The sequence below is a fragment of the Centropristis striata genome, chromosome 21 (genome assembly GCF_030273125.1).
Source record: "Centropristis striata isolate RG_2023a ecotype Rhode Island chromosome 21, C.striata_1.0, whole genome shotgun sequence".
NCBI classification, from domain to species: Eukaryota; Metazoa; Chordata; class Actinopteri; order Perciformes; family Serranidae; genus Centropristis; species Centropristis striata.
Genome location: NC_081537.1, coordinates 15,293,993 through 15,314,390, shown reverse-complemented (window position 1 = coordinate 15,314,390; position 20,398 = coordinate 15,293,993). Strand labels below are relative to the sequence as shown.

The 20,398-nt window shown below is 38.4% G+C and overlaps 1 protein-coding gene across 1 annotated transcript; it reads right to left on the bottom strand.

Moving 5' to 3' along the window:
• Positions 1-716: 716 nt before the first annotated feature.
• On the bottom strand, positions 717-20,166 carry itgb3b (integrin beta 3b). The gene is made up of 15 exons (XM_059324695.1): positions 20,064-20,166; positions 19,128-19,213; positions 18,171-18,369; positions 17,351-17,603; positions 15,740-15,902; positions 15,369-15,530; positions 15,112-15,207; positions 13,660-13,749; positions 12,894-13,028; positions 11,379-11,823; positions 7,520-7,742; positions 6,769-6,869; positions 6,388-6,507; positions 2,441-2,607; positions 717-1,229 (listed from the first exon to the last, which is right to left on the bottom strand). The coding sequence occupies exons 1-15, from the start codon at positions 20,134-20,136 to the stop codon at positions 1,161-1,163; spliced, it is 2,382 nt and encodes a 793-aa protein (XP_059180678.1). The 5' UTR covers positions 20,137-20,166; the 3' UTR covers positions 717-1,160.
• Positions 20,167-20,398: the final 232 nt, after the last annotated feature.

Here is a 20,398-nt window from a genome sequence, read left to right as displayed (position 1 = left end):
AGGAGAGTTGTGGGGAAGCAGCAAAATAATTAGTCACATATTTAACTGTGATCATTTTAAACAAGTGTTCATAACTGATTTGTGTCTCTATGATCTATGTGTAATTTGGAGTAATTCATTTTGGTAAATTAATTTGAAAATTCTTGTTGTCATTAAAGTCCCCAAAATCTACCCATGAATCGATTGTTTAGTGATGTGCTTCTTGACTTTGCTGATTGTTGAAGTCACCAACAGGCAGCAAAATTAAGTTCTCCTCATTAGAAAAAAATATGATTATACAATATATTTAAGGGAAAGAAACCATACACTTTGGAGAGAAGCCTTATCCCCCAGAGTCAACACAAGAAACTGCATCAGCTTTCAGTAAATTAACACTTTACTCAAAACAACATCATATCTCCAGCATGGCACTTAAAGACAGAATATCTTGTCATAGTACTACAAACAGGAAATCTCAACTCTGTGATCAAGAAATGAAGTCTGTTCTATGCATAACATTATCTGTCTTTTTGTTCTTCCACTCATTCATCATCATCATTTAAAAAATACATTTTTCCACTTAGCCTCAGTAGTCTCCAGTCATGTGGATAGTTTTGGTTTTATCTTCCTCTGGACCAGAGTTATTTACAGATCTTCTTGCCAATAGTTTTCTTTTGATTCTATTTTCCACTTAATGTAAAAAAAAAAATAAAAAAAAAAAGAAGAAGAAAAGAAAACCACGGCAATGTCTGTGGGTTATCAAGAATATTGGCGAGTGAAAAAAGACATTACATAAAAAAATCTTTCCAGACTTTGGGTGCTCCACATATTTCTCAATAAATATGCAAATAGAATAAAAACCATACACATAGCTGGATACTAGTAGTAGGGGTAAGAATGTTATTATGTTTTTGTGATTTGGGTAAACCTGCACAACACAAGAGTTCTTTGTCAACAACATAAAATCAAAACAATATCTCATTTATCAGTGTAGTATAGGTGGGTTTTTTATGACAAATCCCTGATAAAAATGTGTCCTCAGAATCATTTCTACATATTTACAAACACAAATAATTATTCATTATTGTCTTGTGACAGTAGAGCCCTGCACATGATTTGGTGTCTTCCCAAAAAGGACAGTAAAAGTCCACTGTTCTTCGTCCTTGTTAAGTTCAGTAGCATCAGTCTTTTCCTCTGTATGTGATGTTTGTGAAGGTAGATGTGGCTCCTTTGTAGAGAGGATTGTGTCCCTGTGAGTCAAATACACATAAAAAACACAAGTTAGTTTCAAAGGCATGATATAAATTAGAGAGGCTTTCTGTCTTGTGGTTCAAGTTTCTAGGAAAATCCTTAAATAACACTTTCAAGGTCCCGAGGGAATGGCGTAATAGGAAAGTTAAAATAGCAACTTGTTTCATTATGTATACAGGACACCTATCCAATATGGAGTCATAGGAGTGCCATGAAAAGACAAAGAAAAATAAATGTAGAAAAATAAAAAGACAAACAACAAAATATTAATATTATTATTACTATAAATATTAATTAAAATAATATGATTACTTCCTAATATATTAAAATGTATTTGTGTATATTTATTAACATGTAGTCTATCTTAATGTAAAAAAGACAAAATCTACATAAATAATCATTTCTATCCAAAAATAAAAAAATATTACAGAAAACATATGGAAATATATATATATATGTGTGTGTATATATATAAACAATTAAATATGTAAATAAATTAAAATGCTCATAATAATTATCCATGTTATTTCTGCATGTATTTTTGTATTTATTTCTCATTTTATTTGTTTATTTGTTATTTAATTTACTTCTCTTTATATGTCCACAGTTTTTTGTTTTTTTTATTCTACTCTTCTTTATATTTCTACATTTATTTTCTTCCTCTTTTTCAGATTTATTCTTTTGAATGGCACTGCCAACATGAAAGTTTGGCTTATGTTTTCTCTTCCCTTACCTAGTGAGCATCTTAAAGCTACTGTGATTCTTTGTGGTTTCAGGCCTATGGGATTTGGGTGTGTTTTACCAGTAAAGGCTAATTAGCATTAGCTAATTTAAACCCAACCCTTCCGTTGGCTGCCTTTTGTTCTGCTGGGAGTAACAGCAGGCAACAAAAATAATAAAAAACATCTTCAGAAAACAAGCAAGAGAGACTGCATGTGTGGCCTGTGATGTGTGTGTGTGTGTGTGCGTGTGTGTGTTTGCGTGCGTGTGTGAAGGTGCAGACATAATTGCGTGTGTGCGTGTGCCACGCATGTTTTAAAAATTAGTCTAAGAATGTGGGATATAGAGGCACCAACGCCTCTTATGAAATCTCTGTTTTTATTTAAATCTATCTAATAAACATGGACTGTACCTGTATCTACCTTAGTGCTGAGCAAATAGCTCATCAGACATTTACACACACATACCGCCTCGTGTCAAGTTCACTGACCGTGTCCCACTTGGCACGAGCCCGTTCTTCCTCAAATTTGGCGAACTCGCGTCTGTCATGGATGGTGACCAGCAGTTTCCAGATAAGCAGAGCTGCCAAGCCAAGGAACAAGATGGCTCCTGCCACTGACAGAAGCACCACTAAAATGTCTGGACCCTTGGGGCAGTCTGGATGGAAGGAGGAAGTGATAAAGGAATGAGTGTACTGGACGCTCAGGAGAAGATAAGCCAGAGGAAGTCTGATTTCATAATGCCGTTTCCTCCCCGTCTACACATGGATTTGACTTTTGCTGGGCGGAATAAGATATTCCTATTAATAGTGGCAGCAGCAGCATATATTTTAGCCACCTAAAAAATCACTTTAAGCGTACTCTATATTTAGAGTTTTTTCAACACTTTATGCTGCTGTCAGACAGCACTGTCTGATGAGGAACTAAAGACGTTATATCCATATATGCTCGCTTCAAAGCCACCAGACTCATTTAAAAAAACAGTAATTTTACCTCAAAGAACCAGAGAGTTGCAAGTCTACTGCTGCTTCAATGAAGGTGCTTGGGTTATTTTTTTACTTACTAACTTACCAATAGAGGCAAGGTACAGCAGTGAAAATATTCTAAATGTAGTGTACACTTCTTAGGTGGCCAAAATAGGTTTCTTGTTGCCCTTGTCCATAGCAATTCATTGCTTTGCTTCCATGGCCGCTTCTCTGAAGTAGGGGTGTGCTGACCACCATCTACTGCAGGCAATACACCGACTATGGAAAGGTACCTCATAAAGCCCCAGTTCAATAAAAATCCGATCTATCCCTTTAAGGTTATCAGATCTGTGAAGTGGTGCAAGAGAACGGGGGCTACATAAGTGGTGAGCACAAGCCAATGGGACTTTTAATACCAAAGAGCAGAGAGGAAGATGGGCTGAAGCGGAAAATAGTAACCTCACACAGCCAGGCCACAAATCTCCCTTCCGTCATTGTGGTTTGGCAAAACTCAGTAAGAATTTGATTTGCAGAGTTTCATGAAGGCTGTACAATAGATGACTGACAGTACTTTCTCTTTAACATGAAGGGTTGCTACACCAGACATTGCTTGTTGCGCCCTTGCTTGGTCATTTTTCCCATCATTAGCTGTTCTGGAAAACCTCCTAAATTAACCTTCAAACATGTTTCGGAATAAACTTGATGGCCAGGCACTGCTGAATCATTCTTCTTCTTATGTCTACAACATCTATTTAAATAGCGGTTTGAGAGGACACTCTTTCTTTCTTCACTGAGTGGTTTCCAGGCTGAATTGGTTCCCAACGGATGTTTTCTAAAGTGGAATCTTAGTAGTAAAAAACTATGTGAGGCTAGTAGAATGAAGGTCAGGCTTAAGAATGGTCCTTGAAGGCTCTGAAAACGTACTTTCTCAGCCAGCATCTTAATTTGAACTATTTGGATTATTTCAGATACTTGTCTGTGCTTTTCTTGCTGATTTAAAGTGTGTGGGAATAAGCACATTTTTGTATACCAACCAGAATTTAGAAATACTTAGGTTGAAATAAAACCTAATACATTTCTAAACTGCCAACAACTGCAATAACTGATCTTTTGGCTACTTGGGGGCAGTGTTATCAATCTGGACACACAACACTGACATATTATAAACTTTTAAGACACGTTTAACACTAAGCATGGATTTTTGTGTGAAAAAATATCACAGAAATGTAGGAAAAAAATATTTTGTGGGTTCCTATGAATGCTAATGAGGATTCTGATTCATTGTCAATCTAAAAATAATTATCGGAGATGCTTTCGTTGATGCACATTAAGTCAAGAATAATGATTTTATAGAGAACTTTTTCTGTTTGTGGTCAAGGTCACAGGACGCATGAGCTATCTGGTAACAATTCAGTTTCCTTGTTGTTGGCAAAAATGTCTTACCTTTACATTTCTAGCTTCTAGTGATACGAGCCATCTGGTCCATAAGTGTGTGTATTTGTTTGTTTGCTCCTCTGGGTGTATGTCTGTATATCTAGCCATTTGTCTGTGTGTGTGATCCCTATAGCACATACATATGTGCATAGCAGTTTTGGGTAACGTTGTGGGCCAACCAGGGTGAACTTTTACAGCTGACTTCAAAGCTTTACTTCTTTTCCTCTCTCCTCATTCCGACTCTCCACTGTTTCCTGCTTTTCATTGTACCCTTTTGATCTCTATTAGTCGCCACCATTATGGCTTATATACAAATCATGTCAGGTTGGGGCCACAAGATTATTTCTGGAATGTTATTAAGTAACTTCTAAATGAAAAACATGTGAACCAACTTTAAACGTGTCTGTATCCCATCTTCCCCTCCTCTCTTCTCTTTCTCCTTTCTAACAGCTTCATGATTTTTTAAGATGCTTTCTATTTCTTTCTTTTGCTTACCTAGTCTCCGCTATCTCTCCCACTCACGCTTTACTGTGGAGAATATGTAGAGTCAGCGGGTTCCAGGAGGAGCTGGGCAGCACTTTACAACCCTCTTTGACACTGCGGGGTGCACTGTGTTCAAGGCAAATTTTGGTTTACCTCTCTGCTACCCAGTTGTGTCTAAATTAAACACACACATTCATTAAAGACAGACCCAGGGGCAGACTTTCTTTGCGGGCACTGGTGGTCATTAAAGGCTGTTTTACCGCCCCACACTCTTTCTATTTGGCCACTTAACAAGCAGATGAAGGGCATACAGCGGGGAAGTGACAACTTGTTCTTGGTTGAAGCAAAAACCCACTGGTTTCACAGGGCGAGCAATTTTGCTTGTTTAGCTGAACAGTGATGCTTTTTTAGTTGTAGATTTGTACTTGTTATCTGTTCAGAACTTTAATTTGATGTCTATCTGTCGTTGTGGCTTTCCTCATCTGTTCCACATATAATCCTCAACCCGTTCTCACATACTGACATCAAGAGCCCTTGTTTTTCATTTTGAATGCACAGGGTACCGCTTCAACTACATTTATGGACATGCAGGGCTGCCTGAAAAATTGAGGTGACGTAGTATAAAGAGCACAAATCCACAGAGGAAGGTCAGGATGGATAGACAAATCCAATAAACACAGGATTTTCACTCAGGAAACCACTCTTAAAGTCTTCCATTGACCCAAAACATGATCTTTTCCCAACCTTAACCAAATAGTTTTACCGCCTTTAATCGTTTTATGTGAATTCACAATGTAAACCATGTGTTGACGTATGTTGGACTACCCTGCACATTCAAAACTGACACTTAAGGGGAACACTGTGTGTTAAAAATTGATGCCAAGGACTTCTGACCAAGTTGATTTTTTTCTAAGATATTGATTACCACTTCTTTAAGTATTTGTTTGTGAGATCCCATATGCATGTAGGAGGCAAGGTTATAATAGTTCTGGATTTTTCATTAGTTTTGGTTTTAATTTAGTTGGGAATTTTTGTTTTCAAATTCAGTTTTTAGAGTGAGTTTGCTAGATTTTATTAGTTGTTTTTTTTCTTAAATGCTTAGTTTTAGTTTAGTTTTTATTAGTTTTAGTGTTAGTTTTGTGTTTTTGGTAATTTGTTGGGTGCGGGATTCAAAAAGATCACAATAAATGTTGCCTTTATTTTTTTTCCTTATCCATCTGGGCCCCAATAAAGTTATTAACTCTTGCAGCTCCGGGTGTTTTGAATTTTGGTTCGAGTGAAGTGCTGAACTTTTTGAAGCTGATTGACTCACACAGTCGTGTAACATCCCAGTCTCAATAAACATATTTACTAATGCTTCCTGTATGGAAAAAGTTGAAAAAGATGAAAACGAAGGACATTTTCGCTTTGATTTTAGTTAGTTTTAGTTAGTTTTGTAACCATGCAATACAGTTTTTTTATTTCAGTTAATGAAAATGTTTTCATAAAATCTAGTTTTCATTATTTTGTTAGTTTTAGTTAACTATAATTACCTTGGAAGGAGGTTTTTCTCTTACCTGGCTCTTTGACGACGAACAAGATGGACTTGCCACTGGAGTCTTCATAGTACTGAAATCGCTCCACGCAATCATCCTCATCTTTGTAAGAGCAGTTCACAGCATTTGTATCATGGAGCACTGAATGGAAAATCAAGAGAAAATAGTTCATCTGTCAAGTAAACTAATTATTACCATTGATTATTGTCTGATGACAAAAATGAAAGTATCTGCATGATATCGGTTTGCTGATATGTTGCCAAGACCCTAACCGCTCCACAAAAACAACAACTGACCATGTGCATGAAAGAGGAAGTCTTTGCCCAGATATCTGTTATTTAATATCCAAACATCCGCTGGCTACACCATAAATATTGGCTGCTCATTGGTTGATTTTCTCACCTATTTCATCCACAAGCACAATCTCATCTTTGCAGATTCGAGAGCAGGTGTTGTCATCAAACAGTTTGCCCCTCTTGAAGTGCTTACACTCCACACATTCCCTTTAAGAAGAAAAACATACATTCAGCCATCAGCTCATTTGAAATAGTTCTCTGGACACCAAATATGAGAACTTGGCGTGTGGACCAAGGTTATAATAGTTTTGGATTTTTCATTAGTTTTAGTTTTAATTTCGTTGTAAATTTTTGTCTTCAAATTCAGTTAGTTTTAGTTAGTTTTTAGAGTGAATTTTCTAGTTTTAGTTTAGTTTTTAGTTTAGTTTTTATTAGTTATAGTGTTAGTTTTAGTTTTTTTTGTAATGGGCTATGTTTTGGGTGCCAGATTCAAAGAGGTCATAATGAATTTTGCCTTTATTTCCTTTAGTTTATCCATCTCAGCCCCAATAAGGTTATTAACTCTTACAGTTCCGAGTGTTTTGAATTTTGGTTCGAGTGTAGACATCCCAGTCTCAGTAAACATATTTACCATGTGTTGCATGTTCAAATAGAAACACTGAATTATGAATGAAAAAAGTTGACAAAAACGAAAACTAAGGACATTTTCACTATAATTTTAGTTCGTTTTAGTTCGTTTTGTAACCACACAATACAGTTTCAGTTAGTTATCGTTTTTTAAAAAAGTCTTCAGTTAACGAAAATGTTTTTTTTAATTCTAGTTTTCGTTAACTATAATAACCTTGGTGTGGACTCACTTCTTCATGGTGCAGGCGTCGGGGCATGTGGGGCACTTGTCACACGTGGCTCCGTAGGCACCGGGCTGGGTGCACTCACAGGCCCCGCACACACACTGGCCCCTCCCGCTGCACAGTAAACCCAGGTTGGACATACAGGTGTCAGTACGTCTGGAGCAGTTACAGTTCTCTCCCTGCCAGTCGGGTGCACACTGGCAGAAGCCACAGTTACAGACGCCATGACCTGGGAGAGAGGATAGAATAGAAAAGTTACTAGGGTTGTCACGATACTAAAATTTTCAACTCAATACCGATACTCAGGAAAATATTCGATACTCGATACCATTTTCGGTACCACGAGGATAAAAACAAAGACCCCAAAATTTAACAGAAATATTTTTATTAACAAGAAAAATGCAACATCTAAAAATTAACAGACCCACGGGTTTATTTATAATAAAAAACAGTTGTGAAAAAAGAAACTGCAACTATGATAACAAGCTTCAGATACTCGATACTTTTGAAAATGAGTATTGTATCCTGATACAGCGCTTTAGTGTCGATATTGAATATTGATACTTTTGACAACCCTAAAAGTTACTATATTGTTTACTGGTATAACTTCTATTTCCAGCCACAGAAGGCATCTATGTGGAGTAAAATAGATAAACAACAAAGGAGAGGAGGACAATGTGACCAAGTGGAATTCTGTGTGACAACGAGGCTGTGGTTGGAATTGGGAAAGAGGGAGAACAAAAGCGGGAGTGCTTAGCACTTGGCATGATAGTAATTTGAGTTGTTGTGTATCATTTGTTAAAACAACCTAAGTGTGCGTTTGTTTTTATGGCTTCATCATTCCTTAAAATGTAAATCTTGTGCCAAACTTTATACATACTGTATTTCCCCCCAAAATTCAGCCGAACACATATGGCATCTTTGGTAATTTTGGGAACTCCACTCGAATTTAAAATAAAGTTCTGTGGGTTTGAACAATGTTTGGTGGTCAGCATGAGTGTATAATGACTGGCCGGGGCTTGTTAAGGGCTTATGAGTACATTTACCGCAAACATGTGTCATACTTTTCTGTATTTTCCCGTTGCAGTGACGTTTTTCAACTTTATTTGAGTAGAGAGACAGTTTTTTAAGACCGATAACAAGTTTAGAGGCGAAAAATTAATGTGATATGGCAGCCAATCAAATGATTTTTTGAGCTAAAATGACAATACATCTCTTCTATGTGGCATATGCACCAATTTTGCACCGAAACAACTTTGCAAAGATAATCAGAAGGCTGCTTTCTTGAACAATTAACTTTGTTAAGGAATATTTTAAATTATTATACATTATACTTGTCAACCAATTTTATTTTGAAAAAAACCCTGAGATAATACAGATAAATAAAAATAAAATAAATGGATAAATATACACCAGTACCCCAAGCATTTTCTGTATTATTCACCTAAATGTTTTGGGGGGAAAAAAGTTCTCATGCATATTGAACAACACATAGACTGATACTGATAGATACATATGTCTGTGATAGGCTGATATCTGGTTACAGATAAATCATTTAGGCTCTAATCTTGAAGAATATTCAACAACCATGCTGGCCTTGCTAAACTCAAGGTAGCATTAAACGGTACTAGGTTTTCATCCAATGCTAGAAATTTTTCAATTTGAAAAATGAATTGTATGTCTTGCTTAGACATTTCATGGCTCCATAGTAATCTGAGAACTTGAATTTTGATCCCAAACACTGGAAAGCAGAAGTGGTAAGTCATATTTCTGCTACCCATTTCATTGTGTCTGTGGTGTCTGGAAGCCTTTTATTTTTGGCTGCATGATTGAGTGTGTGAGTGAGTGAATGTGGCCACACTGGTTTGTTGTTTTTCCATGTATCTACGTGTGATGTGTGCATGCCAGAGAGTGACAATGCAGAAAACATTGCGGCCTATAGCTGCAAAACAATGCTCAGATAAACAATGAGACAGGAATCTGCTTGGAGCAGTCTTACTGGATAAAGGATGATCCATGAACAAACTGTCATTACTACTTGACCACAGGACCGCTGGCTTTTAATTAGACAATTCTGTGGGGGGAATAACATCGACTATGGTCTCTGCGCTGGAAAAGGTATTTCAAGACAACAGCGGACCATGTTTTACACACACAACATTTCCAGTTCTCTCTCGCTTGGCCCTTTTCTGACCAAACAAGGGTTTATTTTTAGCCTTATTACGCCACACTAGCCGATGAGTAAGCACAAAGGTATTTTCATGTTAATCTATGGGCTTTGGGGAATACAGCAAAAACATATCTGTGTGAGAGCAGCAGAAGGGGGGGGGGGGGGGGGGGGTGTAAGTGATATATGAGTTCTGATGATGTGACGAAGCTTGAGGCAGTCAATGCAAAAACTTTATGCCATTAAGCAATTAACAATTATCTCAATGAAAACATCCACTGAGCAATCTCAATACCAGCTCATGTGATTTACCTATTATACGTGACTGAGAGGAATTGGGAAGACCCTGAGAATAGGCACTCTTATGTCTGTTTATTAAAAGTCCAGTGTGTATGTTTCAGAGAGACCTATTGGCATAAATTTAATATAATATTTATAACAGGAAAGGCAATCGGAGACTGCAGACATATGGTACACATGACCTGAGTTTCCAGTGTTTTTCCAAATATTCCGACACCACATGAAAGCAGCAAAACTGCTCTGTCACACAATGTTAACCAAAGTTTAAAAAATAATTTCTATATCCATCTCATGATCTGGAACCACTGTGTAGTTTTCTGATGAACCTCCACACTGCATTTTTATGTAAGTGTTGCAGGATGGATTTTTAAAAGGAGAAGCTACTATTTAATAGCAGAGCTTACAGGCATATTTTGGATTAATTAACAACAATTAACACATCTTGTTTGTTAAAAAACAAAAAAAACAAAAAAACAAAGCTGTTTCCCCCAAGTCTAATCATCTAACTCCCAGAAAGAGAGCAACATTTTCCCTAAAATGTTGAACTACCCCTGAGTGATGATGAACCAAAATCACGATTGTATGTTCAAATATATGTACATTATTGGTTAATTTATTGCAGTAAACATGTAACCTCTAACTTTCAGTAATGCAGGCATAAACTACTATTACAAAAAGTCTGATAGCATGTTTATCTATGGCCTAACGCCTAGTTTTAACAGCTAATCCCAGACTGAAAAGCTGCTCATAAGATCTAAATTACAAACATCCTCCGGGTAGCATAATGTGTTATGGTTTGATGACATACTGTCTCTTTTACAACATGAGGAGGAGGATCATGAGGCTGTGAGTTTAAGCTCTTAACAATTACCAAATACAAACTCATTCAGACAGTTTGAAAAGCACAACCGCAACAGAAAAACTTCAAGAGAGTCCCCCTCTGACCGGAGAGAAAGCTACTGAAAAGTTGAAAAAGCTTTCTTGAACCCTGTCGATGATACAAAAGCTGCACGGTGCACACACCACACTGTGTGTTTATTGTGAATGGAGCCCGTGTCCTGAGCAGAAAGGAGAATTGTTTTTGTATGTAATTCTTCCCAGATGAGGTGGGAGGCAAGTCAGTGTGGTGAAGAGTGACTGCCAACCCGGATGGTAAAGGTACACACTTTCTACCACAGACACACACAATGTTCATGAACGTCAGTGGGCCATTTTAACCTTCTTCACCTTTCAATTGTTTCAGCCAAGTTATATGTATTTTAGCTGCCCCTTACAGGCTAATTTTCACGGTGTTGCAGAACGATGAAGGCAATAAAGTTCTCCTGTCATATCTTCTGTCCTTTCTCAGCTTAAGATACTCAGGTAAATTAATAACAAAAGAAGCTAGTCAGATCTTACCTGAGCACAGTTCTCCTTTGTAGCGCAGGCAGTTGAAGTCATCACACTCACACAGCTTTCCCCAGACTTTCCCGAAGTCACTGGTTTGGCACACACACTGGCCGCACACACAGTCTCCCCGGCCGCTGCAGATGGCAGACTGAGATCCTCCAGAGCCGGTGGGGCCGCTGCAGCGGTCCTGCTCTGTGGGGTTATAGTCGCCCTCTGCACACTCGCAGTGCGGCCCTAAGCGACCTGGGTGGCACAGGCAGATGCCACACTCGAAGGTGCCATTGCCTTGGTTGCATTTAGGGCTGTTGGGCTGGGCTTTGGCCTGGCACTTGCAGTCGCACTCAAAGGTGACAGTGATGGAGAGGGAGTCCTTGAAGCCCACTGGCTTAATGATGAAGGTTTTCTTCTTCTGTTTGGGGCATCCTCGAGCTCTGGCCTCAACGCTGAACGAGACCTGGAGAACGGGAGGGAATTGAGATTGGAACTTGTCAAATTTTGAGTGTTTAGTCTTTTTTTAAATGCTTCTTCTTGACAAAGATTTTGCATCCACACTTGATCATGCTCCTTTATCACCCTGGTGTTGGTTACACAACATGTAAGAGCACTTTTATGGTTCAGTTAATGGTCATTTAATAGCCGCTCAGATTGTGAACATTGTCAGTGGAAACAGCACAAAGACCTGACAAAGGGAATGCCTCCATATGTATTTAGTCAAAGTAATTGTTCATTCAGTGCTGCATCCAAATCTGGTATATGTCCAAAAGTGGGCAGTTACAACATCTGGAGACAGAGCCATATATGGCAAAAATAACAGGGGCTGAGGCAGAGAGAAAGAAATGTGTGGAGGCCAAAAAATGTCACCTGGAGCGAGGAGAGAACAAGGAAAAGAGCCAAAAGGAGCTGTGATAAAGAAAAAATGCAAAGCAAAAAAGGAACGAACAGAAGAACATTTGCTCCGCTTTGTTTCCATCATCTGCTCTGTGACACCACGAGGAAACGGGGGAAATCCTACTTTAAAGACACATAGATAGCAGACAGAAGGGAAATGGAAAGAGAACAAAATGATGGTGAAAAATAGCACATGGAACTAACTAACATGTTATTTTTGAGTGTTGCTAGAAGAAATAGGACATGTTGGCTGGAGGTGAAAAAGTTGGAATGAGAGTTGATGATGCTATTACCATTATGTGTAAATGCAGTGACCCATTTATCATATTGTGTCCTTAAAAACAAATTATCTTAAAGACTATGCTCTTTTCATTTCATTTCATTCACCTTTATTTAACCAGGCAGGTCATTAAGAACAAATTCTTATTTACAATGGCGGCCTGACAAGCGACAAGGGCCACTTGAGGGAAGGCTCTTATGACAGAATTGTCTTGTATTCTCAATGTGACTGTTGCCGTGTGAATGCTGAAACAATATATCATGCAGCAATACTGCTAACATCTTATTCCCCAAGTGATGCCATGACCTGACATTACTGACAACACAATCCCAAAAACAAGTGGTGCATGGACTGACCGTGTCTCCTATCTTGAGCCCAGAGCAGGATTTGAGGCCGGGGATGACTTCTCCATTCAGACAGGTGGCGTTGAAGGACAAGGACAGCTCCTCTGGGACGCCTTGAAGCTCCAGCTCCACCTTGGAACGGATTTTCTGGCAACAGTGATGAAGGTAAACAGTGGGAAATACATACACATGGAATGAGCATGTGTTATGTTATGTTATGTTATGTTATGTTATGTTATGTTATGTTATGTGTTATGGGACCTGTGTTATGAGGCCAAAATTGCATGTTAGGCTTAAAAATTTAGTTGTGCAGAGCCAAATCCTATATTGTATCAGATCTGATTTCATAATGGTTGGTATTGCTGGCTGTTATGGAAAAGGAAAATTCAGTGATTTCCTTCTCCAAATCTGTGTGCATGACACTTGAAACAAGACAATTTCTTGTTAGAATTACATCAAAGCCTTGACATTAATTTCGGTCTGCACACAATAGCACACAATCTTTAATACACCTCTGTATACAATTTTTTTAGCTAATTCACCTGTTCTCTGCACAATGAACCCAAATAAAACAAAAACAATAGAAACACAGCCAGAAATGTCCCACATTTGGTCAGTTTCACACTTGAGCCAGTGTGGAATTTCTACTAAGACTTTGGCTCGACGTGTGTATGACTCAGATACTGTGGGTGTGTGTCAGCAAACACATGTCATCCCCTTAAACACTGTCTGGTCTAAAGTGTGTGTGCGTGTGTGTGTGTGTGTGTGTAGCACTTACAGCGTAGGCTCTCAGTATGAGCTGAATAACATTGCCAGAGTCGTTGGACAGTGTTCCTACTGTGGTGCCAGGAATCAGCTCACTGTAGTTCTACAAGACAGAAAGACAAACAGACTGGAAGACTGTTGGCATCTTACACAGTCAGTGAGACTATTAATAATCATTAATGTATCATTAGTTATAAATATACATAAAGTACACCTCAGTATCTGCCAAATATTGTAAAAACATTGTTAAAATGTTATATAATGCCTATTTATATATAAAACCTGTTCATGTCACATAAACAATAAATTAAAAAAAAGTTAATTAATTACTATAATGAGTAATAATGATGATATTTTTTTATTCTTATTAGTTGAAATCATTACTTATATATTATGGAATTAGTCCTAGATGCATACATATACATTATCCAGCTATTTATATATACATGAATAAAGATTATAAATTAAGCATTTTTTGGGAAAAAATGAAAAAAGTGAATGTCCACAATTTTTGGTTTGTTACCCAGTTAAAGCAACATTACCTATTTTACCTACCTTATCATTGTGACGCTACACTGAATCAAATGACACATTTTAATGGCCTTTGCTTGCTGTTAATAGTTTCAATATTTTACTATTTTTTAAATTATTGTTATTATTATTATTATTATTATTATGATTTAATGATCTTATCTTTTTTTTTGCTTCTGCTTTAGTTTTGTGCACATTTTATAATATTGCCTTGCATTTCTCCTGGCATTTATTGTTGTTTAACTTTTTGCTGATGTTATGCATGTAAATAAATATGATTTGATGTAATTTAAAAAGTGAATTCTACTCTTTTTGTTGTAAATCATATTAAAGAAAACAATTTTACATAATGTTTCTTCAAAAATGGCAGTTTATGATAAGAAAAGGCAGAACAAGTAAAAAAAAAAAAAAAAAAAAGAAACACTTAGGTCAGTTTCTCTGACCTATTCTGTCACATTTTGTTGGCATGACATAGCTGTGAGAGTTGCATCAAATCTTAACTGTCATGGCCAACAAATAATCATGTGAAAACACAAAAAAACAGAAGTGTGTCACACTCTTAACTTATGCCTATCCAATGTTCTTGAATACTTTAACTTTTGTTTCCCTTATGAACGATGACAGTTTGAAATGTGTCTCCTCTTATTTCCTCTTATTCATTTGAAGAGCTCCTTTAACAGTTAGTTGCAACGGCAGTTAGTTTCCAGTGTATAAAAGTGATTCATTTTGAGTTTCCATTCTTCCAATGCAGAATCCAAGAATCTCAGTTAAAAACCAGTGAGGTTTGGAGGACTTTAGCTATGGCATGTTCAAGATGACAGAGATGTGTCGTCCTCTCAGCTTCAGTTGAAAAACATTTTCTTAATTTTCATTTCTGGGCCTAGAAGAGAGTAAAATGTTGGATGTGCTCAGTGTGAGCTGCAGAGCTCCTGACCTGGTACAGAGGAACCACAGGGTTGGTGACAGCAAAGATGAGGTTGATGTTGTTCTCCGACATCTTCTCTGTGATCAGAGCGAGAGATGGGTAATCCTGTGACGCCAAACCGGACAATGTGGTTAGCACATGCACACATAAACACTGAAATGTTCCTTTACTTCTTTAAACAAAGTCTTTCGTCGTTTCTGATTCTCTCTCATATTGTTTCTGTCTACTGTCTGCGCACCAAACACACACTTACAGTAGACACTAACCATGGTGGTAGACATGCTGTACATATTGTCAGAGTTGAGGTGGCACTGCCCGTCGTTGGGCTGCACGATTCCAGCCAGGCGACCATCCAGAGCCACGTGAGTCTTAGCGTCCGAGGTGAAGATCAGAAGGTGGGATGCACCGGGGCGCCAACCGATCTGCTTCTAGTTACGCAACAGCAAAAGGAAAGAATGTGAGATTATTCAATTCAGCTTTTAAAAGAGGGATAAAGCAGAAAAGCTCTCTCTGACTTCACTTCTTTTACTGTTAAGTTATTTTCTTGTAAATCCTGACATGTTTATTAGTGTACGAGTGTAACCGAAGATACAAAAACAAAATCATGTTATTTGTTGGATAAAGTGAGTCTCTCCACCTTGCACACAGCAGCCTGGATGATGGCATCAAAGCCTCCCTCCGGGGCATCTCGGTTCCTGGACACCATCTGCTTCTTCACTTCCTCTGTGAAGCGGCCCACCTCCTCCGTCAGGGACAGAACATGTTTGTAGCCAAACTGAGGCAGGCAGGTGGTGTTAATGCTGCAGATCAAACGGAGATCAGCTGATCACGGTTCAACAGAGCTGCTGTCAGCTTGTTTGTTCATCATTGTAAAAAAAATGTGCGACCTTCACAAATGATCAAAAGCTGTCCAACTTCTGATAATGTACTTAATTAAGAGGGGAAATAACCAGCTGTTAAATGGAAAATATCCTGGTTATTGCATTCATATGCTTACAGATGTATTTAAATATAAAGATGCCTTGTAAAGCCACACAAACAAGTTTAGTTGTATTAATTTTACAGTTTTGTTTTGCAGCTATTTTAGTTTTTTTGTGCAGTTTGGAGAAGCAGACTAACATTTTAAAAAAGCCCCACCTAAACGACAATATCAGTTTAAGTGTATAAGCCACCAGACTCCTTTGACACAAACAGAAATTTAACCTCACAGAACACGGGATTGGCTGATCTACTGTGTTATTGCATGACTTTGGAGGATTCCAACTCAGACCACCACACAGTAACACTTTAATAAATTCATGCTGTACCTTTAAGATGCAGCCATGATGGCAGTCAGGCTGGGCTAAAAGTTAACATGCACAATGGTAACACTTACGTACATGCTAGTGTTAGTTATAATCTTCACATTTACCAATTTAATAAGGCTTGTTAGCATGCAAACTAACATTTTACTCTGCTAGAGATAAGGTCGGGGGCCACCAAAGTAATTAGGGTTTATTCCCTGCCCATCATAGATATATGTGCAAAATTTCATTGCAATAGTTGTTGAGACATTTGGACTAAAGTTGTGGACCAACCAGTAGACTAATGTTGCTGCATCCTACATACTTTAGAGTAATTCTCCTGTTCATCAGCACCACTTACTGTTCTACACATCTGTTAGTTTCCCAGAGATTAACAGTTAAAATGGCTCCAGCACTGCCAGTTGACCCCTCTTTCCCACCGTATTGTACACTACTGTACTGAAATTCTCCACTTGTCTTATCTTTATCCAAACATTCCTGGTGGCTGGAGCTCGGCAGACTGTGTGTAAAGCAGGTTAGTTAATGACCCCAAGAGACCTTAAACCACCAAATCAACCTCAGAGCAGCTTTTGGGCGGGGTTGTGGCAGTTTGCATTGGGACGTGCTTACTCTCCGGGCAGATTACCTGCGCCTGATTCACAGCAGCTGACCAAGCACTGGGGAGCCACTGTAAGCCTTTAACAAGTGCTGTGACTCTGACGCTGCTCACATTTTCACTGTGCAACACTGTGTTTTTGAAGGTGTCCTCACAAGAATGACATCATCTGCATAATAAAGCTACTTCCCACATGCAGACATAAACAACCACTGAAATCAACACCAGTAGGTACCTATTAGGAATGTAAAACATTGTTAAAATGCAGCCGCTGAAAGGAACTTTAAGTGGATGCAGGTTAAGGTTGCTGAATGAGGCCATTTCCTATCAAATCTGACATTTCTTTTACCTGTAGCAGGGGTTCTTCACAGCCTCTTTGGGGGAGATGTACATGTAAGGTGACAGCGGCTTGTCCACAAAAGCCCCAAAGCCCATGCGCAGGTTGCTGGTGGTGCGGTTCATGGCCTCGGCCAGGCCTCTGCCCAGAGTCCTCAGCCGGAAGAGGTCATCGTTCATGGAGTAGGACAGATCCATGAGGTAGTAGAGATCCACAGGGTAGTCCTCTACCTGACGCACCTTCACTGTGAAGCGCTTGGCATCATCTGGGAAGCAGTGGTGGAATGCAAGAAAGTACTGTACTTAAGTACACATTTAAGGTACTTTATGTACTCTAAGTTTAAGCTAAGTCTTTTCTAATGCCACTTTCTACTTCTCCTCCAGTACATCTCAAAAGGAAATATTGTACTTTTTAAATTTACTGCATTTATTTGATGACTTAAGTTACTTTTAAAAGTCAATATTTTTGAAAACAAGATAAAGAGCTTGTGAAATATGTTTTGTTATAAATCAAGTAAGTTTGCAATCTTTTTCCAAATCATTTTAAAGATTTTTCTGCATTAATGTTTTTTGTTTTCTTACTTTTAGGATAACAGAGTAAGCAGGGTCATTTGCAGTGTGGTATTAGTACTTTCACTTAAGTAAAGGACCTGAATACTCACTCCACTACTGCTGGAAAATGCCGGAAAAAGACAATTTTTTAAATAGATTTGCTTGATGCTATTGGTAGCTTCTATTGTCACTTTTTTATGTAAATTCCCACTAAATCAAAACACAATCAGTCTGCTTCAGTATGTCAGAAACTACAGATGGACTCAGATGTACAACCCAACCTGGCCTGAGGGTGATTTGTAGTTTCTGGGGTTTTATCTGGGTGACATCTTGCGTGGCCCCCGCTGCCTTGTTGCTGAGGGGCCGGTCTTCGATAATCAGCAGTTTGCTGCTTGGAGACTCGAGAGCAGCACAGCCCGCTGCCACCAGGTTACTCTTCAGATCACAGCGGGAAGAACTGGCAACCCCCTGGCCGAAGTCCTGACAAGAAGAGACATTTACATTTCATACAGAACAGCAGTTTCTAGCAAACCTCCTCACCGGTTTGGAAGTAATTACATGTGTTGAAAATGTAGTTGTTTATTCAAGGAATTGCCATCTGTAATAAAGCTGTGTTGAGAGAAAAGGACATATTGGATTCATAACTGTAATGGGGAAGTCCAGAAAGGCCCAACAATATGTTATTAAAAACATCTCCTGGAGTGAAGAAGCACTCAAAAATCTCTACAACAAACTTTAGTCACTTAAAGGAAAATTCCACCTTAAATTAAAATGTCCATACTATCTGAGCACCATTCAACCAGTGCTTCTGAATATAAAAGGTCCCAGCATTAGTCAATGTGAAGTCATCCTGAGAAAATTTTGCACGTCAGTGAAAGGTTGAGGATGTTGACTCCCAGTTTTACAGTTTAAATCATTGCATTCATTAGCTTGAGCCAGAAAATATGACTATATCCAGTTCAGTCACCATGTTTAAAGTGCCAAGAATCAAATACAAGCCCAAACCGATTTACCAAACATGGTGTATCTGACTTTAAAGAGGTGCTAGGAAAATGTCCCTTTCTTTTTCACCTGGATCTATTTGATGTTTCCAGTAAAAATAAAATAAAAACATCTGCATGCATTCTTCTTAACCAGATTAAATGGCTGATGAGGGAGATCATTCTGTACCACCCTGCACCAGCCCGGCTGGCACAAAGCTCATTGCGTGGATGAAGTGAAGTGGAAAAGCAACCCACCTCCTGGAGGCACCACGCACAGCTGGGGTGCACAGCCAGACACTGCTTGCATGTGCTGGCCCCTCTGGAGGTGCAGACGTTTGAACCTGTAACCAAAAGCCCAGTATTTGATTTCTTTTCAAAATGTACAGCGATTATTTAATGATAATGTTGACTTTATGTGGGGGTTTATCTGTTGTAATCCTTGTCTATTTGAAATAAACCAATATGAATCGTATAAGAAAGTTGACTCTGGGTGTGACGTCAGAATGTATTAAAGTTCAAGACCTTTAACTTTTCCCTGAGGGGCAACTGGTTTCTCACCAGCAGTGAAAAAACAACTGACAAACTGCCAATTAAAACCAAAAACCATACAAAACCGTACAAATACATGAAAACAACCACACATACATGACCACACACAATAAAAACACATAAATGCAGGAGTAAAAATGTGAACATCTGAAGTACAAAACTTAAAATATTAGTGAAGAAAAAGACAGAATAAGACAATAAAAGGAGACAGGACAGGAGAGGCATGGTTGGAGATGTGTTTAAAAAATGTACTTTACAGCGTTTTGGTATATTTCTCAGTAAAACATAAAAAATAAAGAGAAGAAGTTCAGCATTAAGAGTTTAAGAAAATTAGATTAAACCTGCATTTCTTTATACTGAAAACCATTTGAGTTTTTATTCTGCAAACATAATGCATCCTCTGTTATCCTGTCATAACTTTCTAGATTATTATAGCATAAATGCAGGAAAAACTTTTCATTTCATTTTCAGATAAACTTTAAAATAGACTGTTCCCAGGACAGAAAGGAGAAAGTTGAGAGAATCATTTTTAAGAGTTATAGAGATGATAACTTCTCTCATGTGTCTTCTGCAATATTTCCGTGGCCACACGCGGAAAAAAACATGAAAACAACAACAGCAGAACATAATATCACAACTTACCGCAAATTCCTGTTATCCCAGTAAAGATGAAAACAAACAGCCATGCTATCCTTTGCGTCGGGAGAGCACCCATCCTGGTGCGGGCTCTCTGTGGGAACGGAGCCTGCCAACAAGCTGCGTCTGCTGAAGTACAAGCAGAAAAGAAAAAACTTTCTTCATCTGCAATCGACAAAACTCCAAATAGAGTCAAATGTCTTAACGCCAGCCCTCCCCTGCTCCGCATCCACAGCCCTCATTATCATACTATTACATGTAGTGGGCGGGAAAAGAGCAGCATCAAAAAGTTTACGAGGGGCTTTTATTTTGGCGGAGGGCATCAATCATGTGACATATTG